This window comes from Chenopodium album, chromosome 5 (assembly GCF_948465745.1).
Source record: "Chenopodium album chromosome 5, dcCheAlbu1.1, whole genome shotgun sequence".
In the NCBI taxonomy this organism is placed as follows: domain Eukaryota; kingdom Viridiplantae; phylum Streptophyta; class Magnoliopsida; order Caryophyllales; family Amaranthaceae; genus Chenopodium; species Chenopodium album.
The window spans coordinates 12766317-12793088 of record NC_137838.1 but is presented as its reverse complement, the minus strand read 5'-3'; the positions used below and the strand labels follow the sequence as shown (position 1 = coordinate 12793088).

The following is a 26772-nucleotide window of genomic DNA, read 5'->3' as shown; positions in this document are numbered from 1 at the left end:
TTTTAGTTTTTTAAATAATATAAATCCTAATATCTAAAGATAATTTTTAGTTTTGTAACAAATAAAAATGATAAAATTTAGTGTTCTTAAATAATTAAAATCCTAATAAATTACTATTCGTCGTTTTTACCTAGGCAAAATTTTAAAATTTCATTCGCTACTTTTGTTTAGGTGGCGAGTGATTTTTTTAATTCTAAAATAAAATAGAAATCTAATTTTTAATTGGTCGAAAATATATTTTTTTTCTTATGTGGCGCTCCCAATGCTCTCCAAAAATGCCTACTTTATTTATATATATTAGATTATCGAAGTGTTCTAAGATTAGTTCTAGCATTGCTATTTAAATTTTATTCTAAAATAAAAAAATTCTAAATGATGATATAGTGTTGGACTGATGGAGGAGTTCACACTTTTCATTTTAAAAAGTCACATGTTTAACATTTTCTAACGTTTGCAATGAAAATGTTGATAATGAAATTAAAAATGTTTAACAAAAATACTACTCATAATAAATGATAATCATAGTCTCAACCTTAAGAGAGATTTCAACATATATGAGTAAATTGCTCGAATTTCCAACAATATAGGTATAATTTTGGGAATGCACCTTCAGTTTAAGCCCTTAAGGTTACATTATATGCTGTTGTCCAAAAAACAAAAAAAAAAAAAAGGTTATATTATATGTAATTCCCAAAAATAATTATAAAATATCAATTTGTAATACATAGTTGATCACTGAAGAAATAAAAACTGCAAGCTAAGGATTCGTTTGGCATCGCTGTGGTTTTCTGTTTTTTGGTTTTTTAGATTTCAAACTCATATGATATATGTCATATAATAAAACAAAAATTAGATAAACTTATTAAAATCATGATATATTTGAAAACTGACAACAGAAAAGTGGAAACACCTTTTTCTTGTTTTCTGTTTTTGATTTTTTGTTTTCAAAAATACAGAAAACTGAAAACAAAAAACAATGCCAAACAAGCCCTAAGGGAAGAAAACTAGAAAATAAGATGGATTTATGCAGTGGCGGATCCAGGAATTTATAAATGGAAGTCCAAAATAAACTTTCAACTTAATCATACCAATGTACGAACAACAAAGTAAAGAAATATAAAAGATACATAACCGAAAATTACACATTATCAGAAACAAACTGATGAAAAAAAATCAGTCACATTTGCACAATTGGCAATTGCACAGTATTAGAATTTAGAATAAGACAATCATTCAATTTTATGTAAATTTAATCCAAAGTCAATCAATTACCTAAGTTAATCACTCACATAGTCACTTTAGTAGTCTAATTAGTACTCTAAAGTTAAAAATCTACAATATGAATCAACCAAATACACAAATTAATTCAACAAAGTAAAAATAGAATCTTGAATCTTGATTAAACACACAATAAATTAAATAATAATGTTGTAAAAATCACACATCTAAAGTAAAGGCAAGAAATATCTAAATTTGTACAATAAGGAAAAATTCTCTAAGTGTAGACAGTAGACTTGGAGAAGTTGAACGAAGTCGGATTTCAGAAGCGGTGACGAACTTTTTCGGCAGCAAATTAGCAAAATTAAGTCGGCAAATGCAGTTGCGGTGGGGTTGGGTTGGGCGGCAGTAGTACTAGTCAGTACTCAGTAGACCTGGGCAATTGGGCATTTAAGCAAGTGTTGAGGCATTTGAGTTGGAGAGAGAAAATTAGGTAAGGGTTTTGTGAAAAGGGTGACTGTACAAGAACCTTTTTTAAAAAAAATTAAATATTGCTTTTTATATTGTGAACATTTAGGAGAAATAAGGAGTCACTACTTGTTTGTAGTTAATGTAACAGACACATTTAGAATGGGGGTCCAATTTTTTGGGCTTATTTATTTTTTAAACTTAATTGAGCTTATGGACCTGATTTTATTTTATTTTATTTATTTATTTTTTTTAAATGGGGCTGCAGTTGCTCACCATAAGGGCTTAATAGGTCCGCCCCTGGATTTATGCTGGTAAATTGAATAAGGATGGATCATCTTATGGAGATGAATGAATGCAACATCACGCGATGAAGTTGTCTAGACCTCGAAATCCTTAGACTTTAGCTCCATGGAAGAGTAAGAGGAAGAGCTCACAGATTCTACCCGAGGTGTGTTAGCTGCGGTAATGGCCTTTAATTTGTAGACTCTTCAATCAATCCAAGATTCTATAACAATTGTTGTACAAAAATTATATCAATACATATAAGTGATATCACTAGTTCATCACCAAGCAGTCTATATATATAGGGAGTTGCTAGAATGAGAATGAGAAACTAAAAACACCACTTAAAAGTTGACATTATGTTTTTTAACTATATATATATATATACACATACACACACACACACACACATATATATATATATATATATATATATATATATATATATATATATATATATATATATATATATATATAAAGATTTGTTATTTTTTATTTTATTTTTTTATTGTCTTTTTGCGGAACCCAAAGCAGGTGTATTACACTTTTGCCATGTGATAAACAATCCAAGTTTATCACCGATATTAACTTGAATTTCCTCATTTTTTTTTGTTTTTTTTTTTGTTTTGTGTACAATAAACATCATATCCTATATTAGGTAACATTAACCAAAATTAACAAAGGTGAGGTATGTAGATTATTGTAAGGGCAACATAGTTACCTTTTATACATAAAAAGTGTTATAAGTAGAGGTGTCAATTCGGATAACCGGATGGAGTTTGGGTCGGGTCTATTCGGGTTGGGTCTGTTCGGGTCGGATAAGTTCGGATCAAAATTATCCTTTTAACTCGGATCGGGTCAAATTCGAGTCGGGTCAAATTCGGGTCATGGTCTATCGAGTCCGGGTCGGATACGGGTCGAGTCAACTTCAGATCGATTCACTTTCGGTTCGGATATATTTGGATCGGGTTTAAACGGGTTTAGCCGGGTAACTTCGGGTCGGATGAATTTGGGTCGGGTTGATTTCGGTTCGGTCAATTTCGGTTCATTTCCTTTTTGTGTTTGGCTGGATTTTGGTCGAGTTGACCAAATTCATATTTAAATAAGGTTATTTTTAAACTAGAGATATTGTTTAGTTTTTAGGCAGCATTTAACTAGAGCTTTACAAGCAAATCAATTAACTCCAGCTTAATGTTTAGGTTTATTAGATCTTGTGGCATTTATTAAAGCTTAGAGAGTAAATTAATATAATTGATATGTACATGAAGTAAACTTAAGACTCCATATTATTTCTTTGTAGTAAAAAAGTTAACTTATTAATAATTAGTAAATATATAGTATAAGAACTTGAATAAAAAAGTAAATAATTAATTATGATCGGGTTAAATTCGGATCGGGTAAAAATCAAATCGAGTTAAATCGGATCGGGTGAATATCAGTTCGGGTCAAAACATATCGGATTAGATCGGTTATTTTTCGGGTCAATTTCGGATCGGGTTGAGCTCGGGTCGGGTCAAACGGTTCGGTTTGAGTTCAGGTTGGGTCAAATCGGATTCGGGTTAAGTTCAGGTTGGATCAAATCGGTGCCGGGTTAAGTTCAGATCGGGTCAAGTTCGGATTCGGGTTGAGTTCAGTTCGGTTACATATCGGATTTGGGTCTTGAATTTCTCGGATCAAATCGGATCGGTTACAGTTCGAAACGGATAATTTTTTTCGGGTCGGTTCGGTTCGGTTTTGACACCTCTAGTTATAAGTAGTTGTTAGGAATATAGCTATATAAAAAGTAGTAAAAATAAGAAGCAACTAACCAGCAATATTTTAAGTGAAGACTCCTCCTTATTCAAAGTATAGAGATGCAGGTGTTTGATTCCATGGGCAAAAATCTTCTTGCACATTTTGGTTCCTAGACGAATACCATAGGCTTTCACTGCTTCGTCGTCGTCCTTAATTGGCTCCAATGCATCACTGATCTCTTGAGGGATCTACATACAACATTTTTCCAGCCAAAAAGCATGCATATTAGCTACTTTCAAAGCTAAGCCTCAAAAGTTGAGATTTGAGAATATACTCTTAGATAACGTATGAAAAATACGGATATAACTCATAAATTAATTAGATGTACCTTTGTTTTACATAAACTGGTCATTCTTATGAATCCCTTGTAATCTACGATGGGATAAATGCCAGGAACAATTGGACAAGTGATTCCAATTTCGCGGCAATCTTTAACAAACTTGAGAAATATATTCGTATCGAAAAATAGTTGTGTGATGATAAGATCGGCACCAGCATCAACCTAAGTCATTTTGTGCATGCACGAAAAAAGAAAAGAAAAGAAAAAGTAAGTCATCATAAACTTAATGAATTGCAATTGTCTGACTTGTCTAAACTATTTTGACATCGTTAATTAAAGGGGTGAAAGTTTTGGGATTAAATTCAAAATACAATCAATTCTTAACTAAATTACTAAAATGGTTTGAATTTATTTTATGTTGGATTTGATCACACATATTTTTGCAAAATTGAATTTCTATGAGTATGTTTGGAAAATGAACAAAATGAAATTTTATGGACAATTAATATTGCTAGAGAGTTGTGAAGTGCCAATGTTACATTTTAAGATGGTTATGTAGATTTCTAAAACTTGTGGATTTAAGTCTTGTATTTGGGCCTTTAAGGGTCAATGTTTCATAACATAAGGTCCATGGGCCAGTAAAAAAGGTTGACATTATTAACTTAGATTTCAAATTAGATCTAAAGACCAAACAATCAAATTCTAAATAATTTTGACTTTTTGAATTTTTAAAATAAATCAGATCAACCAATCTGATCTTACTTCTAGCTAGATTAGAATATAGTTAAATTCAAACCAAAAATCGAACTTTTACCTTATTTGTTTGTATGAAAATATGATAATCCGAACACCATACTATAAATTAAAAAAAAAAAAAAAAAAAAAAAAAAAAATTGATTGATATAGAGTATTAAATACTTGTAGCACATTGAACAATGGTTATGGTAGTAGATAGTTTACCTTTCTCTTCAAGTAAGCCAAATCACTAGCATAAGCTTCTGGACTTGCTACACCATCAGGTCCAAAAACACTAGGATGTGCCTCTATATTATTCCAAAACATAATACAATGTCAAATAAATTGTAAAATACGAAGTAATTATTAAACACAAACTGCATAAATTTATACAAAAATGTGCAAAATTATACTACTAGTACTTGATATATATGTATTATGTTCTCACCAGGATAACCTGATACAGCAATTCCAAAGTAATCACCATACTTGCACCTCGTATGACTAACCTGAGATCATCTAACCCTTAATCAAACCAAATCTAACATCGAAAAAACAAAAACAAAAACAAAAACAAAAACATCGATAAGAGATTAAAAAAAATTACGAGGTCAAGGGCACAAGCAAACCCGCCTTGAACAGGAACAAACGTATCCTGACCAGGAACCGGATCACCACGAAGAGCAAGCACATTTCGCAAACCATTAGCCTTAATAGTATCAAGAGCCTCATCAATCTTCTCGATGGTCATGTTAGCACAAGTAATGTGCATCATCGTGTCAACACGTACACTATTTTGCATACGATTAGCAATGTCTATTGTTACATTACTCGTCGTAGTATTCCATGTAATGTCACAAAAAAAGGGGTTATGAACCACCATTCTCTCCATTGTATGGAAGAAATTTTTTATTCCATTATCGGTTTTTGGAGCAAAGTATTCGAAGGAGAACAGGGGTTTGTTCCCTGCTTCGGCGGATTTGATCTTGTCTATCACCTTCATTTTTTGTTTCCTTAGTCAACGAAGAGGGGGTAAAGGCATATGCTAAATACTCAATGTACAAGATTTATAAGTTAGATAGTGTTGATTATAATGTAATTTGTTAATCTATACTTCGTAATAAATAATAATACAAAGTCAAGTATTTATTATTTGAATTATTGAAAAGAATCTTAGCAAAAACTCAAGGTAGTTTACGGATAAACAGCTAGTATGAGTAGAAGTAGATTGAGTCATTAAACGAACTTAAACAACTCGAATTCCAGCTTTCGTGCTCTTGCAAGCTTACTTGATGTGTTTATTAAGTAATTTAATCAACTAGTTCCATTACCATGACTTTAATTACGGAAACAACAAACAAGCAATAATAGTAAGCTAAATATTGCAAGCAACAAGCTAAAACAAAACACTTGATTTTTATAATTGATGGCTTTACTTTTGCCCGGCCCAATACAAAAAAGTGAAGGGCCAATGTTAGTCATTGATGAAACTTAGTTGTCAACCAAGCTACCATATTGCCATATTGGATGCTAAGCCTCTATGTTACTTTGCCACCTTATCAGAGGGGACCTTCCATCTGGGCTATTAGGGGGCCAGCCTCCGGTAAATTGTTAAAATAAACTAGCCTTTCGGCCCGTGCAATGCACGGCTTGTTCATAGAAAATTGCATTGAGAGATGAGTGAGGAAATACCAATAAATAATTATGAGTGTAATATGTAACTGAAAACATAATTAAAGAAATAAAATTTTGGGACTTTAATTTAAAATAAGACTTAATAGAAAGAAGATGGAGGGACTAAAATCAAAGAGAGAAAATAAAAAGGTTGAATTAAAGAGGGGAGATGAAGATAAAGTATTTAATGAAAGAGTTAAGAAGAATTGTATAATTAAAAATAAAAAATATAAAATGACATGTGGCACATTGAGTTGAAGAAAATGATAGTGAAGTGTAATAGAATGATGACATATGTTTTTTTTGGTTTGGTTTTTAAAATACTAAGTATAGATTAGCTAATGAACTTAAATAACCTTATTTTACATATAAAATATTAAAATACAGTGATTATTTTGTAGTGAGAGATAAAATATTCAAATCCCGACCCCTCTTATAATTTTGACCAAGATCCGTCACATCACCTTATTGTTACGTTGTACTTAGAGCAGCATAAGTACTAATCTTTTAGAGGGGGTGTTTTGTTCACACTAGGTGAAGAAAATTGAATAAGAAAGGTGTTAGGTTTCTGGAAAACTCCTCAAGTTGGAGTGTGTACCATTGATTAATATTTATAGAGGTTTACTCTTTCAAAAAAAAATATTTATAGAGGTTTACAAGAGTACGCTAAGACTGGATCTAAAAATTATCCTAATCTGCGACAAATATTATTCTCGTGACAAGCCTTTCGTGAAAATGTCTGCAAATTGATATATAGAAGGAACATGGAGAACTCGTACCTGCCCCAAATTAACCTTTTTTCGAACAAAATGAATATTCATCTCTACATGCTTGGTGCGTTGGTGATAATATCTATCAAAAGGAATGGAGAGGGAAAAATAATAAATAAGAAAGGGATGGAGAGGGAAAGAAAAATACAGAGTAATTTTTCAATATTTCATTCGTTTCATATAAGTTGACTTGTTCTGACATAAGTTACTTTAACTTTTATGTTTGATTTATATTTATAAAGAGAAAATATAGGCATGTAGGGTCTTAATGTAAAAATTTTCAATTATAATACGTTGATTTTCTTATTGACAATCGAAAGTAACAATTTTTGAAATATGCATTGGCAAATGTGTGAAAAAAAATAAATAAAATGTGTCAGCTATTATGAAACAAAAAAGTAAGATATCTGCCCATTCAGCCTTCTTCCATCATTCACATATTCCTTCACTCTCATTGTGCCAATAATGGAGGGAATTTTTTTAAAATGAGAGTCTCAAAGAGCAAAATGAAGTAATAATTTGATATCGAATCTTAAAATAAGTCCTTACAATATCAATTCGAGCCAATTATGGGCAGGGTCCAATACTTTTAAGTTGAAGTATGTGAATCGCTTAAGTGGGTCAGGTTGGAATTGATTAATTAATAGAGCTAAGCCACCATCCTTAGAGGGGGTGATTATGAAAAATCTCTCCTAAACTACTGACCTTAGTAAAATTCAACACGTGTGAAAGTTACTCTTAGAAAACTAGCCAACCACTCCAACCTCGTATCTTATTCCGTATGATTGTATCGGGTATGGGAGACTTGTACCCGGGAACACAACACCTACAAGTACAAGTATTTGATGAATGTCATATACTAGTAACTCATATTGTCATCACCGCAATAATTTTAACGGAGCGCACATTGCGTTGCGTATAATTATACCACTTCTCCCTTCCAAGGGGAAATCAACGCCTAACTCCTTCACGCCATTCTCTCTCCTCCTTCCTCCCTAATTTCTTCTCGTCGCCGGCGAAATCAAGGTAATCTACTTTCTCTCTCCTCTCTCTATCGATTCCTCCATCAAAATTTCTTCAATTGATTTCACTCTGATTATGATTTGCGATTTCAATTCCTAAGAATTTGCTGTTGTTCTTTGCAATTTTCAAATTTTCAGGTGATTTTCCGCTGTTATTGATATTATTGTTTCGGAAACGGGTTTAAATTGGATAATTAGGTTTTGAATTGTTTGTGCTTAATTGAAGCAGAGTTAGGTGATTGATTGATTAATTTGAGTAGTATGATCATCAGCTATGATTCAAGTAGAATTGTAGGTGATGAAGAATTTGTTTGAGAGAACTGGTACTGCAAATTCAACATCTGGTACTAGTTCTTCTTCAAATTCCCCTAAATTTAATTGCATTTCTTCTAATTCTTCCGATCACAAGTCTTCATCATCGTCATCTTCATCAACTAAGGCTTCTTCGTTGTTGTCTGGAATTGTTGTCTCCGCTTTCTCGATTTTCGAGCCTCGTGTGGAGGAGGGTGTAAATCCGAGTTCGAATTTGAGTTCAAGTTCGAGTTCGAGTTCTTCTCGTGAGAAGAAGGGGGTTGGAACTAAGACTAAAATTAGTACTAGTTGTAGTGGTAGTAATGGGTGGGCGGCTGCTGTAAAGAGGGTCATGGCGAGTGGATCGATGAGGAGGATTAGGGAGTCCATGTTTGGGTTTAATAAGTCTAGTGCTGTCACTTCTACAAGTGATATTTGGTTGTTGGGCGTTTGTTATAAACTTGATGATGCAATTGGTGGTGATCCTGTTAGTAGCAGTGGCTTTGCTGCATTTGTCGAGGACTTCTCATCGAGGATTCTGATGACGTATAGGAAAGGTTCGATTAGCTTTTGAAATTTTTGACCTTGATTATGGTAATTAATAGCATTGTGATTGATTGTTGTTATTCTTGTATTGTAGGGTTTGATGCCATTGGGGATTCAAAGTATACTAGTGATGTTAATTGGGGTTGCATGCTTCGAAGCAGTCAAATGCTTGTTGCCCAAGTGAGTACATAATTTATATCTCTGGCTAAATTAGGGCTAAATTAGTTAGCTTTCTCGGTTTGTATTATTCGAATATTGTGAAAGATAGACTAAGTTACAATATTTGCAGGTGTTGTTGGTTCATCGGTTTGGGAGGTCTTGGAGGAAATCTGTGAATAAGGTGAGATCAAGTGGCGTAAGTTGTTTTTTTGCATTATGTCATTGGTGACAAGGCATTTTGTTTTCTAACTTCAGAGTGAATGTATTTTTTGGTTACTCACTTGTAATAGAATCTATATCAGTAAATCGCTCAATAGTCAATATTCATTTAAAATACGAAAAAAAAAGTGGAAATGGGTAATAAAAGTCTGTATTTTGGTATATTTGAATGATAGATGCAATGGTAATGATATTCATATGATGCAGCAAATTGATCAAGGGTACATTGAAATCCTACACGATTTTGGTGATTCTGAAGAATCAGCATTCTCTATCCACAAGATTTTAGAAGCTGGCAAGGGTTATGGCCTTGCTGCTGGGTCATGGATAGGTCCCTATGCCACATGCCGTGCATGGGAAACTCTGGCCCGCACTGGTAAAGCATTGCCAATGGCAGTCTATATTGTTTCTGGTGATGAAGATGGTGAAAGAGGTGGGGCTCCTGTTGTCTGTGTAGAAGATGTATCTGGTTGCTGCCGTGAGCATTCATGTGATGGAGCTGATTGGACGGCTATTCTGCTTCTGGTTCCTCTTGTACTTGGTCTTGATAAACTTAATCCCAGGTTAGTTTTGTTTTACAAGTTATCCTAAATACGCAAACTTTAAAACCTTTAAATTAGGGTACCTCATTATTAGAATGTGAATCCAAAAACCCCAAATCTCTCTCTCTCTCTCTCTCTCTCTCTCTCTTTTTCTTAAAGGTTTCAAATTTTTAATTTTTGGGATGTCCTCATGAGATGAGAATTCTTATGTTGTTAAGTTTCTTTTAGATATAGCTAATTTAATCACCTTTTAGCTGCACAATAAGTTAGAAACTTTGCAGACACTAGCTAGAAGGTCAGAGTGTTTGGAAATTTAGTCAGATGAAGGCATTGATATGTAATGTGGCCTAATTTTTGCATTAGAACTATGAACAAGTAGCTTGTGTATATTTGGAGTCTAAAGAACAATCCTATATTTCTATTTTTTCGTCTTGCCCTTTATAAGAAGAACAGGTCTTGTTTTCGTGAAAGTAGTTGGGTTGCTTGGTATTGAATTAGAAACAAATAACGCATATCCTCGTAATTGAATTTTAGAAGTAGCCATTAGCCAACTATTTGAATAACCAAAGCTTCGTTGTTGAATGTTCATAAAGTATAAAAAGGAGTGCATAATGCTTAATCTGATTTGGAAATGGATGGTTTAGCTAACATTTTTTTTACTGAAAAGAGAGCTGCAACTGGAAAAGCAGTAACTCCTCCAGTCTGGGAGAATTTACAACAATGTCATTATTGGGAATACACTGCAAATTCGAAAAAGGAAGCTTATTTGGGTTTGAAGTATTTTCTCAAGTCAGATAGAGACATTCAAAGGAATGGCCAATAGACTGCATGGGTGGTTAATTTAACAGTTTGTTAAAGGAATTAAGGAATAGGATTGTGTCTTGATAAATGGTCATAGAGTTGTGTAGATATTACACTAATATAGGACAAGGTTCTAAAAGATATCAATGGGAAAAAAAAAAAAAAAAAAAGCTTCTCAAAATATGCTAGACATTAGATAAAAATTTGGAAGTTTTGTAGAATGGTATTAGAAGGGTTCAAAATATACCATACTGTCCCACAAAGCTTCTCAATTAGTGCTAAAACTTCAAAGCTTCTACTTTTCTTTTGAATTTCAAAGAACTACATCCTAGTGAATACTATATATTTTGTTTTATCCTTTCTTAATTTTATGGTTATGATTTTGATCTATGGTCTAAGTTTCTTGTCCAAATTTCACAAGAATGTGGGTCAGTTATTGGCTGCACAATCCTTTCATTCATTGTGAGACATGATTACAATCTGCCGGTAATTTACTTTCTTGTTGCTGTGATAATCTATGCAACTATTTGTTTTGTATTTTACTGCCTTAACTTCATAATATTTGACATAATGGATGGGAACATAAAAATTATTATCTAGTGATTCTACTTTGTATCATTAAAAAATGAGACATGTGAGGGCGGGAAATGTTAGTGGGTTATGTTGGATTAGGTAAATACATTTATGATAGTGGTTTTTGTCCATGTATGGTGGTGTGTTAATTATGATTAAAAGGCTGAAAGAGGAAAGTGTATTATTTGTTCCAAAACAGATGGGAGTAGTTTTCTTGATCAATTCTGACTTTGTTGGGTTTGTTGTGTGTATTTGTTCCAAAACAGTGGGAGTATTTTTCTTGATCAATTCTGACTTTGTTGGGTTTGTTGTGTGTATTTTTTCCAAAACAGTGGGAGTAGTTTTCTTGATCAATTCTGACTTTTTTGGTTTTGTTGTGTGTGTGTGTTTAAAAATTGTAATAGTGATTATGCATTGATTATTCTATTGTTTCAGCAGGTATGTTCCTTTATTGGGTGCTACATTTACATTTCCTCAAAGTCTTGGCATTTTGGGTGGGAAGCCTGGTGTTTCAACTTACATTGTTGGCGTCCAAGATGAAAATGCGTTTTATCTTGATCCCCATGATGTTCAACAGGTACTTATACACTTTTATGTCATTTTGTTGTATCTACTTGGTTGATTATTTCTCGAGGATTTTTTAGATTTAAAGCAGATGATTTGGCATGGTGTTAGGATACAATTCGAATTCAGTGTCTTATAAATCAATGATCCTAAAATACACAACCGGATTCGAATTTAAATATTGTTAAAATTATACTTTCTTTGTTCCAAATAAGTCGCATCACTTTAAGACAAATTAGTTGTGTAACAAGTAATGGTTGATTATTTTATACTCCATCCGTTTTGCTGTAGGCCTGTAGCTATGCAAACCAAGAAAAATTGGAAATGGAAACCATGTATTTGTTTACTTTTGTATTAAAAAATAAAGAAGAATAGAGACGAGAGTTTATTAAATTATATTGGGTCTTACAAAGTATGATTGTGGATGATAAATAGTGAATCAAAAGTTATCATAAAAGGAATAAGGCAAAAGTGAGTAAAACTTAGAAAAACTGATGTAATCGGAAAGTGAGTAAAACTTCGGAAAACGAAAGGAGTATAATAGTTAGTGAGCGTGGATTATTTGCTTTATATAATAAAGTGCTGCAACTTGCAAGAAGGAGTAGAATTGTATGATTATATAACAATATAAACATTTGAAGTGCTTATATCTTGGCACAATTTTATGTTGCGGTGATTCGGTTTTACAATGACAAATTTAAGTTGAAAAATTTATTTGATATATTAAGTGTAAATTTTTTATCTTTTATACATACAAAATCCAAGCTCTTATAATTCAACCCTTCTTTCCCCTCATTTTACTTGCTCTATTTGACAAAAAATTAGCAAAAGTGTGAGAGCTTTTTGGTCATATGGGCCAGTAAAGTTTTTGGTTAATGAGAACAATAAATTGAGATGGAGATAGAATATTCTTTATTGTATCTTGATATTTAGTGTTATAAATGACATTTTATTACTTTAAATATGAACGATTAATAATTTAGCAAATATGTATATTAAAAATAAAAAAATAAAGTAAAAAAAAATAAAAACAATTCTACAACTCTGAATCAATATTAAGCACAATTTTCCAAATCGTGTGCTGCTTTTACTTTGTTTGACTATATTTACAACGAAAATGGTTAAAAGAGTTAGGAGGCAAGTAAGAGTGTTTCAAAGAATGCTTTGATTGCAATGTTCAAATGAATGATTGTGCCTATGTTTAGCTGTGTAGGCCTTCTTGCTCCTTACTCTAGAATGTTCTTAATTATAATTATTATATACTCTGCTTACTTTACTCCTAGCTAGAACCTTCTACACAAGAATGCACAAGTAGAGCAGTTTAGAACCTTTCAAAAAGCACCACAAACTAGGTTGTGCACAAAGTGTACTTATGAGATTTTATCTTGAAAATCCGTCCTTTCCATTATTTTCATTTTTGTCCAAAATATAAGGGACCCCAAATCTTAACCAATTCAAAGCTTGTTTGGCCAACCAAACGTCCTGTTATTATGTTATTGTCAAGTGGTTGTTTACTGGGAATGTAAAGCATATGATAAATAAATCTTTTTAATTAATAATTCCTGAAAATCTGATTGTCTCTCTACTCCATGTCAATCTTATTCCTTTCCTTTGGTATATTTGTAATCCTATTTTTATGCTTTCTGCTTTCTTGGTTATAAATTACGAATGCAACCATTGTAAATGAAATCCTCTTTCTACACTTTCATATTTTAGAAGTGAGTGAAATGTTGTGATTCTTTTGACATAACAGACATATGCTGGTAGCTTACTCTTATGTCTGTTATTCTTGCAGTATTTGATTTTGATAACAAGTTTTGGCTCTCACTGTGCTTGTATTGCCTTGCAGGTGACTAATATTACAAAAACTGACTTAGAGGCTGATACTTCATCATTCCACAGCAAGTAAGAGTTTTACTGATAAGTTGCTGTCCTTTTCATCTTGGATTTCCTTGACTTAGCTACTAATTTACTTTATTTCCATCAGTGTGATCCGGCATATTCCTTTGGAGTCTATTGATCCCTCACTGGCGATTGGATTTTACTGCAGAGACAAAGGTAATCAGTATGTCTTTGATCTCATAATCTGTTCCATGGCAGTGTTTAGTTTTGTGGTTGTCTGTTTCAAATATAATTAAACAAGGCCAGGTCCTTTCTATATGAGACTGGAAGTCTGGCACTATTTGTTCTGGGTGATGTGGGGTACTCGGAGTAGTCCCAGAATCAATAGTTTCGTCATCCAAGCCAAAATCAGCTCTGTAGTGTTTCCAGGGAAGATGCTACTGGTCACCTATAGTATAAATCAGCTAGGACAATTTGTGAAGTTAGATATGCCTCTGCATGTGCGCTGGGTTCAAGCGCCATTATGTGGCTGCTAGAGGAGAGTCCATTCTGAGTTCATTCAAGATCTTAAAATGAGCTCTAAAACAATCTCTCGTGAATGAACTATTACAGTGGTGGATATTTTAAAAAGTGGCTTATGAAGTTCAAGTTGGAAAAGTAACTATGTTTACTTACTGTAGTTGGTGGAAATGGCATAAATAGTACTTCGTATATAGTATTTGCATATAGAAGATTATAAACTTCCTCCGTTTTTCTTCTATTGCACGATAAGGACTTTTACACTATTCACTTAATCTTCTTTGACCATCATTTTTTATTTATCTATTAGGAAAAACATAGTCATGTAGGATCTAGTTAGATTCGTCTCGAAATCTACTTTTCAGATATCATCTTTTTATAATTTTTGCAAAAGTATAATAGAAGATATTAATAGCTAAAGTAATGCATTAGCAAGCGTGAAATCTCTCGTGGTGCAATAAAAAAAAGAATGGAGGAAGTATATAGAATTTACTCAAGAGTATTAGGTAAATTAGCACTGACTGACATTAAGATAGTAATGTCACCTTTTAGATTTAATAGCCATAATTGCCAGTTAGTGCGTCGAGATGCTCATTCTTGGTATCAGCAAGTAGGGAATTGATCTCCACAGGGGTTTGACTTTTAACACCTGCTCTCTAGGGCTTGAAAAGTAATAATTGAATCTGTTAAATCTTTTACTCTTGAGAAGATTTATCCATTTAAGCTACAAGAGAGTCGTGTCTTCCACCTGTTGCCTCTCCAGAATCAAATTTTCTGACTCCTCATCCCATCCTGCTGCTCCCTCGCTTTGTTTTTCCTCTTTCTCTAGGAGCTGTAAATATCTGCTATCCACGAGATGAAAGCTGACCTACTTTGGTTGGAAACACCAGTACCTACCTGGCACTATTCGAATGGGAGCCACATTCTTACAAAGGAAGCTATATTTTAGGACATAGATGTCATTACTAGCCTTACCATTCCTTGCAAGAAATTCCTCGCGATTTTCATGGTGGTACCTTTAGAAGTAAAGTCATTTATAAGCCATTCAGTCATTTAAATGAACCAGAAACTTCTATTGGAGTAGATAGTCTGCTCAGATTCTTCTTTTCCTCCCTACAATAAATATCCTAGGGTTAAATGTGTATCGTAAATGTTAAAACATATATGTTTAATGTCGTCGCACTAGCTTGTTGAGAAAAAAATTTGATTGAACCCTATCTACCTTTACAACGTATTATATACCAAGTACCGCAAGTTGTTATCTACAATCTACCTTTTAAACAAAGTCCCTGATTGTGTAGAATTTGAGATTGGGGGGATGGGGAGGTGAGTTAGTTGCAGGGATACTTTTGCTGCTTTCTTGATACAGAGGAGTCAAATCAGAATGTTTTATAAAACATTGGTGTCGTGTGCTCTGCAGAAGGGAGTTTCAGTTTTACCTGTTATCTAAAGCTATTAGGAAAGGATGGTTGCTGGTTTAATAATTTTCATATGTTTGGATTTCCTTATGGTTGTTGTCTAAGGCAGGACCGCAAGAGTCTATCGACTTATCTGCAAAAATGGGTATTATTTGATTTGACCCCTCTGTCAGCTGACTATCTAATTTGATAAATGGAGTTATGGAGGAAATTAAAGAGGAATTCTAGATGAATTAGATTGCTTTCCTACTGTTGAAGAATACTTGGTAGACTGGTGACAAGATCCGCATGGCTTCATTTTGTTAGATTATGGGTGAGAGAAATTCATTATGTACGATACCTGAAAGTGTCGTACTGTGTTCTGACATGATGCTGGAAATTTTAGATTTCAGAGCCCTTTAAGTTTAAATCTAGAAGCCCTCCATAAACAATGGATTAATGTCGCTTTTTTATGATCCAAAGAATTTTTATTAGGTTCTACTGTTCTAAGTTCAAATAGCTTTTGGTTAATAATCTTAGAAAAGGAGGTTATAAATAAAAAATAACATGCTTATTGATAATTTTTTAATTGGGTTTACTGTCAGATGACTTTGATGATTTCTGCTCCCGAGCTTCTAAGCTAGCCAATGAGTCAAATGGCGCTCCTCTATTTACTGTGACACAGAGCCGTAACTCCCCTAAGACAGCCAGTCAGCATGATATGGGCGCTAGTGAAAACCGCGTAGATGATTCATATGATATGCTGCATTCAAACGACGGGCAAGAGGACGATTGGCAACTTCTCTGAAGATGGATGGTGCTGATAGTTTAAAATCTGATTGGAACTGAAACAATTGTGCAGGAGTTTGACAAGTTTACATGTTTGTTTCGTGTTTGTCCATTGGTTGGTTGGCATCTTGTCCCACTTAAACTTCAATTTGTTTTTTTTCAAGTAAATGAATCTTAGAAATATTCAGCTCAGAATCTCAGATAGTGAAATGTTAGCATCTGTAGAGGTATTTATCACATGTCATAACAGGTGTAAATTCGTTCATTTAATGGAAGGCGTATGATATCTTCATTTGATTTTGTAAACTTGGCATTTGCAGATTGTATTCAACTATTATGAGGTTGGTTGGGTTTTAACTTTTAAGGCATTCGGCTTCCTTTCCAGTCCACCCGTGTTCGACTCCTCATCCCCTTCCTCTTGAGCATTGCTATGATAGTTGTACTTCATGGTGCTTTGGGTAATTTAATTTGTTTTAAGAAGTTGGTTTCTTCAGTGTAAATAGGGGGTTAAATTACTTGAAGTTGTTGGTTTTTTCTGTAAATAAAGGCTTGCAATAAATTTTATTGATCTAGAATTGGTACCTATCCTATTTAGGTTTTTTTTTCCTCCTTCGAGTAAATAGGTTTGTTTTATTACCATTGTACTGACACATTTTTAAGTACATGAAGACCTTGGCCTTTGTAAGCTTGGAGTTTAAGAGTGATCTTTTCGCTTTTCAGAATTTATAAGCCATGAATACAAGGAGCAAGTATTACCCACTACTATGGTATGGGTAATACTACCCAATACCACAATTTTTTTTTCTTTTCCTTTTTTTTTTTCCCCCTTTTCTCTTCATCTTCTTCCTTACCTAAACCCTTTTCCCCACCTCCATGGATAGCTCCCATTGCCGGCCAAACCTCCGCCCAACACACCTTTCACCTCCGACAGCAAGAAGCCCACCCCACCAGCTACTACCTTGGTCGAAATCCAAAAACACGCAACTACCTCCATTAAAAATCTTCGGAAACCACCCAAAAAAACATAACTCAAAAACGAGAGACACAAACTTATGGCTCTAGGCCTCTAGCCATTAAAAATGGTGAGTTCTATGTTGGAAATCGCTAAGTTTGGTCGAAATCGACGTCGGTAATTTGTTGTCGGTGCTCAGTTATTATTAATTTCTATTATGTTATTATTAGTTTGTGTTATGTTATTCTTGGTTTTTATACTGTTATTCTTAATTTGTATACTATTATTGAGAGGAGAGATACTGTATTTTTACAACATGGGTAAGTAATACATGAAATTACATTTTTGCCCATTGTATGGGCCCAACGAGCCCATACCTGGTAGTGGTCATCACTACTCTGAATATAAGTTATCTAATGTAAATTAGCGCTTGCTTGTTATAGTGTTGAATTGAACTTGGGTAGCGCTGATTCATTGTGAGCTTAATATTCATATATTTCAATAGTGTTAATATATCATTATTTTTTTTTATTTTTTATTTTTTTTTTTGAATTGAGAATGAAAAATAGTAAACTTGATTGTTGGCTTTTAGCTATTGGACTTGAAGTTTAATCCGACTAGGTCTAATCGAATCCTTTTTTAAAGATACGAACATCTTTTCCTAGTGTTCAAATTGCTTGATTTTTGTATAAAGTTGTATCAAACTCACAATCAACTCTACTACGGACCTACCCTTGGCTCATCACTAATCTTAAGGGTAGCATGTAATGATTCAAAAGGTTATAAAAGATTATGATGGACCATTAAAATTCTAAATTTTACGAAAAATCACTTGCATCAATAATTGTTGCAAACTAAATAACAATGAAGGGCTTCTAGATGAAAGGAACAAATCAGTAAAATGTTCTGACGTTTTTTGTACAGGTAATTCTAAGCTGTCATTCTTCACCTCCCAAAAAAAAAAAAAAAGGTCAAAAAAAAAATCAAAAAGTTTAAACAGAAAATTATTTTTAATTTTTTTTTAAAAAAAGCCCAAATATCTTCTAGAAGAAAAGGGTTCACGTGCCCCAGCAAGTGATATGAATGTTAGTGTGTGTGACAAAAAGTGGTCCATGTGTTTGTCAGCTTTGATGATTTCCGGATGACTACTTCCGCAACTTCAGCCATACACATACTCATTATTTCAGATTTACTTTAATTTTTTATACACACATAATTTGGATTTTGTTCTTTTCTGGATTAGTCTAATATTTTTATTACAATAGTACTCTATCCGTTATAAGTAGTGTGAGTGTAATTATTTCACATACGAAGGAATGTGATTTTTTGAAAAAGAAAATACTCGTATAGTTATGAATTATGAGAATTTTTATTATTACTTACTTCCTCCGTTCTTTATTACTTGACCCGCTTTGACTTTTACACTATTTACCATCCTTATTTTGACAATCTTTTATGAATAATATGTGAGGAAAAATATATTCATGTATGACCTTTTTGAATTCGTCTCAATAAGTACTATCATAATATATAACTTTTACTGCCTCCGTTCATCTTACTCGCAACAAAGGGGTATTATTTGTGAGACATAAAATATTCCTTTGTTACGAATAATATGTAACGAAGGAAGTATAATTTTTACTTTTGGAGAATTTAAGTTATTGATCGTTAAAGTTTTGCATTGGCAAGCGTGATAAAAGAAACAGGTCAAGTAAAAAAGAACACAGGAAGTATGTTTCATACTCCATATTATTTGCAATTATTAGTTATTTTTTTCTCTACTTTATATCAAATCGTTGCAAATAAGGAGTGCATTTATAAGTTGTTTGGTTAACACTTATATGGGAAATGGAATATTACTTAGGAAATGGAAATTCATAAAAATAAAAAATAAAAAAAAAATTTAAAAAAAAACATAGAAATTTAATTACCCCATTATATCTTGGTCAATCAAACTTCCCTTATTTATTTTTACATGAAATTACATTCTTACCCTTTTTACCCTCTAAAATTGGGAAAGGTGGGATGAAATTACATTCTTACCCAGCTACCCTCTATAATTGGGAAAGGTTCTTAATTCCTATTTTATACATACTAATTTATACATAATAAATTCTTATTGGTTAAGTTAATTGATTATGAATTTATGACATGACTCTAAGTAAAGAAATGATTCCCTTGAATTATGCAATTATGGTTGACGGTTTCCTAAAAAAATCAAAACAATTTAAATAAGGCAAAATTATTTATGAATTGTTTTTTCTTTAATGTTAGATTCCAAATATTGTTCTTTTTTTTTATTTTATGCGATTGATTTTATTTGAGACTATCATATTAAAATGGAGGGAGTATATTGGAGACATTCTAGTGTATCTAGAATATTATTATTGCGATAATAATATCCTCAAATGATGGGGCTGCTCTTGTGGGTGTTTCTCCTACCCAAATTCAGCAACTTATTGATCATTTGAACAGTATGAAGCCAAAATTACAGGGTAAGGATCATCAAGGTTGGATCGTTGACACTGGCGCATCCAATCATGTGACTTGTGACTTGAATTTGATGACAAATGTGACTAATGCACAACATTGTCCGGTTGGCCTTCTGGATGGAAAGAGTGCTAATGCGTCTAAGATTGGCACTGTTACTTTACAAGGGGGATTGAATATTACTAACGTCTTATTTGTACGCCAATTGAATTGCAATTTGATTTCTGCGACTCAATTATGTGATAAATTGAATTGCACTATGCAATTTACTAACAAAATTTGTGTTATACAGGACCTAACGATGAGGAAGGTGATTGGAGCGGGTGAACGCGTGGATGGACTTTATTATTTCCGTGGTGTTCCAGAGGTGAAGGCTTTGAAGATAGATGGTGTTCAGTCGACAGAGTTGTGGCATCAACGAATGGGACATCCGTCAGAAAAAGTATTGCAACATCTTCCAGTTGTGAGTAGTTCTATTAGAAGTTCTAAAAATAAATCCTGTGATGTATGCCCTAGAGCAAAACAACATAGGAATAGTTTTCCCATTAGTAATAATAAAGCTAGTCATATTTTTGAACTTATTCATGTAGATTTATGGGGTCCTTACAAGACTCAATCGACTTGTGGTTCCCATTATTTCTTGACTATAGTGGATGATTTTTCAAGAGGTGTGTGGACGTATTTAATACGAAATAAAACTGAGGTTGAATACATGTTTCTCAATTTTGTTGCTTTGGTGAAACGTCAATTTGATTGTGAAATTAAAGTGGTCCGTAGTGATAATGGGACAGAATTTAACTCCTTGAAAAATTATTTTTTTGCTAATGGGATCATATTTGAGACTTCTTGTGTGGGCACGCCTCAACAAAATGGGCGTGTTGAACGGAAACATCAACACATTCTTAATGTAGCTCGTGCCTTGCGGTTTCAAGCTAATTTACCTAGAAAATTTTGGGGGGAATGTGTGGAAGCGGCATGTTATTTGATTAATAGAACTCCCTCTAGATTGCTTGATTACAAAACTCCATTTGAGATCTTGTTTGGTAAACAACCTTTATATGATTCCATTAAGGTGTTTGGGTGTTTGTGTTTTGCTCACAATCAATGAAGCAAGGGTGACAAGTTTGCTAGTAGGAGTAGACGGTGTGTATTCTTGGGATATCCTTTTGGAAAGAAAGGTTGGAAGGTGTTTGATTTGGAGACTAAGGAGAGTTTTGTCTCACGTGATGTGCAATTTATTGAGGACGTATTTCCTTGGAATAATTTTGATCTTGACAATGACAGAAGCTATAATCATGTGCAAGCTTCGGAGTTTGTCGGAGTTGAGGGTGCAGGGGGCAACGAGGTGGAGAGTGTGTATGACGGGTGTGTTGCACAGCCCCGGACAGTGGAGACCGCAGCTGGCCTGCGGAAGGACACGCAGCACCACAGCCAGCCTGCGGTAGCTCCTGTCGAGGTGCCCAGCACTGCCACAACCGCTGGAATTCCAGCGACAGCTGGGTGCGAAGAACCCAACACTGCCCAGGGCGCTGAAATTCCAGCGGAAGCAGGGTACGCTCTAAATAGCAGCGTGCAGGCAGCAGCTCAGGAGAGTCCGAGTGAGAGTGAGCTTGAGGTTCGCGAGCATGCTGAAAATGTAGAAATCATGGGTAAGGGCAAGCGTCCAAACTTTACGTCGGTCAAATTTCGCGATTTTGTGACACACACCATACGGAATAAAAGTCCATCTCAGCCTCATCGTTCATCCGCGACACCTTCTTCGGGTACTGTTTATCCCATAACACATTTTGTTGATTCTCATCGATTTTCTGTGTCACATAGAAAATACATTGCAGTAATTACAGGTAGCAATGAGCCGAAAAATTTTAAAGAGGCTATGAAGCATGAAGGTTGGAGGAAGGCAATGGCAGATGAGATTCAAGCTCTTGAAGAGCAAGGCACCTGGGTCTTAGAAGACTTACCTCGCGGTAAAAAGGCGCTTGGGAGCAAATGGGTTTACAAAGAGAAATACGATGAGCATGGAAATCTTCAACGATTGAAGGCTAGACTTGTCATATTCGGTAATCATCAGGTTGAAGGCCTAGATTACAATGAGACATTTGCTCCCGTGGCAAAAATGGTGACTGTTAGAACATTTCTTGCAGTTGCAGCAGTGAAATATTGGGAGGTTCATCAAATGGACGTTCATAATGCCTTTTTACATGGTGACTTGGAGGAAGAGGTATACATGAAAATTCCCCCTGGCTTTGATAAAAATAATTCTGGAAAAGTGTGCAGGATGAAGAAGTCATTGTATGGCTTGAAGCAAGCTCTTCGGTGTTGGTTTGCAAAACTGACAACGGCTTTGAAGAAGTATGGTTTTAAACAATCATACTATGATTATTCCCTTTTTACTCTGACAAGAGGGAACATGCAACTTAATGTGTTGGTATATGTCGATGATTTAATTGTTGTAGGGAATGATAAGTCTGCTTTATTGTCGTTCAAAACATATTTGGGGGACTGCTTCAAGATGAAAGACTTGGGGGTTCTGAAATTTTTTTAGGGCTAGAAATAGCCAGAAGCAAGCAGGGAATTTTCATGAGTCAGAGAAAGTACGCCTTAGACATTATTACAGAAACGGGTTTGCTTGATGCAAAACCTGCAGAATTTCCCATGGAGCAAAACCACAGGCTAGCTCTGGCAAATGGGGAATTATTCGGTGATGTAGAGAAGTATAGATGTCTTGTAGGGCGTCTAATTTATTTAGCGGTTACAAGGCCGGATTTGGCCTATTATGTGCATATTTTATCTCAATTTATGCAGAGTCCGAAGGTAGAACACTGGGATGCAGCCTTGCGAGTTGTAAGGTATCTGAAGAAAAGTCCAGGTCAAGGGATCTTGTTACGGTCTGATAGTGCTCTACAGTTGGAAGGATGGTGTGATTCAGATTGGGCTAGTTGTCTATTATCTAGGCGTTCTCTGACAAGTTGGTTTGTGTTTCTTGGTCTATCCCCCGTATCATGGAAGACTAAGAAACAACCCACAGTGGCTATGAGCTCTGCAGAGGCAGAGTACCGATCTATGAATGCTTGTACTCGTGAGCTGAAGTGGCTAAAGCGGCTTCTACGAGATCTTGGGGTGCGCCATGACAATGGCATGCATTTATATTGTGACAGTCGGTCGACATTGTACATTGCGAAAAATCCCGTGTTTCATGAGCGCACGAAACATATTGAAGCTGATTGTCATTTTGTTAGAGATGCTATTACAGAGGGTCTGATAAAACCGTCGTATGTGCCTACGACGTTTCAGTTGGCCGACATTTTCACAAAGGCTTTGGGAAAGGTCAAGTTTGATTTTTTACTCCGCAAGTTGGGCATATATGATCCGTATGCTCCCACTTGAGGGGGGTATTGGAGATATTCTAGTGTATCTAGAATATTATTATTGTGATAATATTGTGCATAATTTAGGAAACATATTTTGTGAAAAGATATGATAGAATATTGAGGATATTATTATCCTAAGTGTTATATATTCATGTATTGTGATCTTTGTGATGAATGAGAATTACATAAAGTATTCTTGATGTTTTGTGCTTAGTTTAACAGAGTATAAGTCAATTCTTTGTTTTTTAAAATCATGTAAAATAGAGGGAGTATTTAGTTGGTTATTGTCAAAGCTAAAGTATCAATTTAAATCAATGTATCAAACTTTAAAATGTCAAGTTAAATCAATGTATCAAACATCAATTGACACATTATCTTACCCTAAACGGCTAAACCAATTTAAAAAGCGAAATAAAATATTAATTTGCGTACATCATTACCCTACATTGTTGACTATCATGCTTCATAAGAACAAAATTTTAAATAAATAAATCCATGTGATAAAAACTAAGATGATTAACCGAAACATTAATTTATAGGTTTACACACTTCCTTACACTTAAATATCTAAACAAACAATAAAACACTCTTATGAAACAAACTTAAATTATCACATCAATGGAATGATTTGTGTAATTGTCGTACACTTGTACGCTTCTCTTTAAATTAAATAAATAATGCATAATGCATTATGAAATCCAATCTTTTTCTTCATTATTCATTAGATTTTTATTTCAATTTTTTATACTTCGATAACCATAGATAAACTTTTTAATTATCCATCAAAGCCATGCAATGATTATTGATTTATTTATTTATTTTTTTTTTTTGAAGATTATTGATTTATTAAGCTTTAATAAGTTGTCTTTTCTTTTTTCTTTTTTTCTTTTTTATTAATTTTTTTTTTATATAATCTATATACTTATTACTTTTTTATTTTTGCACTATTTATATGTGAAGTACTACCTCCGTTACAAGTTATGTGCAACGATTTGACATAAAGTAGAGAGGGAAAATGTCTAATCATTGCACATAACCTATAACGAAGATAGTATTAAATCTGACATGTTTTCTTTCAAAAAAAAACCTGATATGTTATAATTGTTGAAACCCATTGTATCCCACTTGTGAGTGTCCCAGATTAAGGAAAGAGGAGAGGTGGTTCCACTTTATAAGGTAGAGGAGGAACTCCTACTATTGCCAAATGGTTTTAGTGTGAAAGCTCCAAAGCCTAGTTTGTGGACCAAATTCTCTTCCTCCTTATTCGGGTTGCCCAGGCCCATTTCACGTTGTTTTGAAATTTAACAATAACTAACATTTTAATATATATTTTTTTAATAAAGACTATATTAGGAGGGATACCCAGTCAATTCCCCAGATAAACAAAATTTGTTTATCTGGGGGTATAATTGTCTTTTCAAGTAGCAGTGGAGGGGTATATGCGTCTTTTTATGTACTAGTTTTTTTTTTGGAAAATAAGAGAAATTTTATTACCAAAAGGAAAGTTACAACTTACAAAAGCTAAGTTATAACAAACACCAAACCCACAAGACCTGAAAAAGAAACAGGCAACAAACCACCAAACAGTTCAAGCTCAATCTCCTGCCACCTTCTAGGAAGGGTTCAGGAGAAAGAGACAAGAACAACCGGAGCTCAAGTTTCCAGCCACCTTCTAGGAAGGGTTCTGGAGACTAAGCCCGGGAACACAGAACAAACACAGAGCAAAACAGTCCTACAAGTAAAAACCCCACTCATACACACTGTAAAAAAGAAAACCTCCACCTAGACTCAGCTACAAAAACAGCAAGGCTAGACAAAAGAAGGTATAACAGCAGTGAAAGAAAAACAGTCAAACTAAGCACCAAGCCAGAAACAGCAACTGCACCAAAAAATAGCAACAGCAGAGTAGCAGCCAGAAATAGCAACTGCAGCCAGCAACAGCAGCTAAAACCAGCAGCATCAGCAAATTACAACAACAGCAACAAAGACAGCAACAGGTTCAGCAACAGAACCAGAACCAGCAACATCAGATGCTGACCAGAACAACAACAGAGCAGCATAGCAGAACAGTTAGCAACAGCAACAGACCTCAGCAACAGCAGCTGATTTCAGCAACAACAACATAAAACAGCAGCAGCTGCTGACCAGAACAGCAACAGAGCAGCAACAGCACTGCAGAGTAGTCAGCAACATCAAAAGAACTCAGCAATAGCAGCTGATTTCAGCAACAGCAACAGAAAACAGTATCAACAGCAGAGACCAGCAGTAGTACAAAAACCAGCAAAAGCACCGGAAACAAAACAACAATAGCAACAATCCAAAAACCAGAAACCAAAAAGCAGCAGTTAGGAATAAGAAATTAGCAATAAAAATCAGCAACAACATAAGAAAACAAGAACATCAGAAGCAGCTCCCTGAAAACCAACTAAGCAATCAAGTATTTGCTTCCCGCTGGGATTCTACAGGCTGAATGAAAGACAATATCCCTAACTAGAACATCAACAGGTTTGCAACAACCAGTAAACAAAACTGCATTCCTCTGAATCCAAATACCATATACTGTTTCAGTGAAGGCTACATGGATCACTTTGTTTTTCAATCTGGAACTTCTGCAGATTTTCTTCAACCATTCAATCTCATCACTAAACTGCTGAACAGGCTTGGAAACATGTAAGATACCCAACACCTTGTTCCAAACCTGCCTAGAGTAATCAAAGAATAAGTGTTGAACACTTTCATTGCTATTCAAGCACAAGAAACACCTTGGATCACAATAAAAATGTGTTGTTGAAGCAACCTATCCTTAGTGACAAGCCTATTCCACAAAGCTAGCCACCAGATAAATACACTTTTAGGAGTTGCTAAGTTATGACAAATGACTCTCTTCCTAGGAACCTTAGGGACTTGAGGCCTAATAGCAGCATAAAGCTTCTTGATTTTCATCTTGTTGCCCTGTATGAATCCATCCCATCCCCCTTGATCATTCACAACATCTCTACAACTCAGAATCTTCTTCAAGAACCAAGAGCATTTAGCAGGGGTAGGAGTGGTCCAACAATCTTTATACTTGAAATAATAGATATGGACCCACTTAACCCAAAGATTATCAGCCTTGTGAGCAATATCCCAAAGTAACTTAGTGACAACTGCTTTATTCCACTCAGGAAGAGAAAGCAAGTTCCAGTGTAACACCCTAGAAATTCCTTTCTTTTAAATACCCATTCTACTCTTTTAAAAACACGATTTAGGAATAACTAAGACATTACCGCCACCGTTAAAACGGCTAAGGAAATTATCAAAGATACACAGCGGAAGACTCAAAATTAAAAACCGATTAAGCAAGTCAACTCAAAAGTCAACCAAACGAAAATAAAGTTTAAAACCAAACAAACAAAGTCAAATAAAATCAAACTACAACTTGGAACCATTAAAGGCCCTTATTCAAAAACCGTTCCAAAACCAAACCTTTGT

The 26772-nt window shown here is 34.4% G+C and overlaps 1 protein-coding gene and 1 pseudogene across 2 annotated transcripts; one reads left to right on the top strand and one right to left on the bottom strand.

The window, feature by feature from the left end:
- Nucleotides 1-2128: 2128 nt before the first annotated feature.
- On the bottom strand, nucleotides 2129-5783 carry LOC145632611 (putative methylenetetrahydrofolate reductase (NADH); annotated as a pseudogene).
- A 2324-nt stretch (nucleotides 5784-8107) lies between these two features.
- Nucleotides 8108-16852, top strand: LOC145631927 (cysteine protease ATG4-like). Of its 2 annotated transcripts, none has more exons than XM_081684159.1 (9): nucleotides 8108-8250; nucleotides 8385-9094; nucleotides 9178-9263; nucleotides 9373-9423; nucleotides 9669-10024; nucleotides 11816-11954; nucleotides 13791-13846; nucleotides 13929-13999; nucleotides 16305-16852. In XM_081684159.1, the coding sequence occupies exons 2-9, from the start codon at nucleotides 8545-8547 to the stop codon at nucleotides 16505-16507; spliced, it is 1512 nt and encodes a 503-aa protein (XP_081540285.1). In that variant the 5' UTR covers nucleotides 8108-8250; nucleotides 8385-8544; the 3' UTR covers nucleotides 16508-16852. The 2 variants fall into 2 exon arrangements, with proteins under 2 accessions (XP_081540285.1, XP_081540284.1); XM_081684158.1 differs by having other exon boundaries at nucleotides 11813-11954.
- The last annotated feature ends 9920 nt before the right edge of the window (nucleotides 16853-26772 follow it).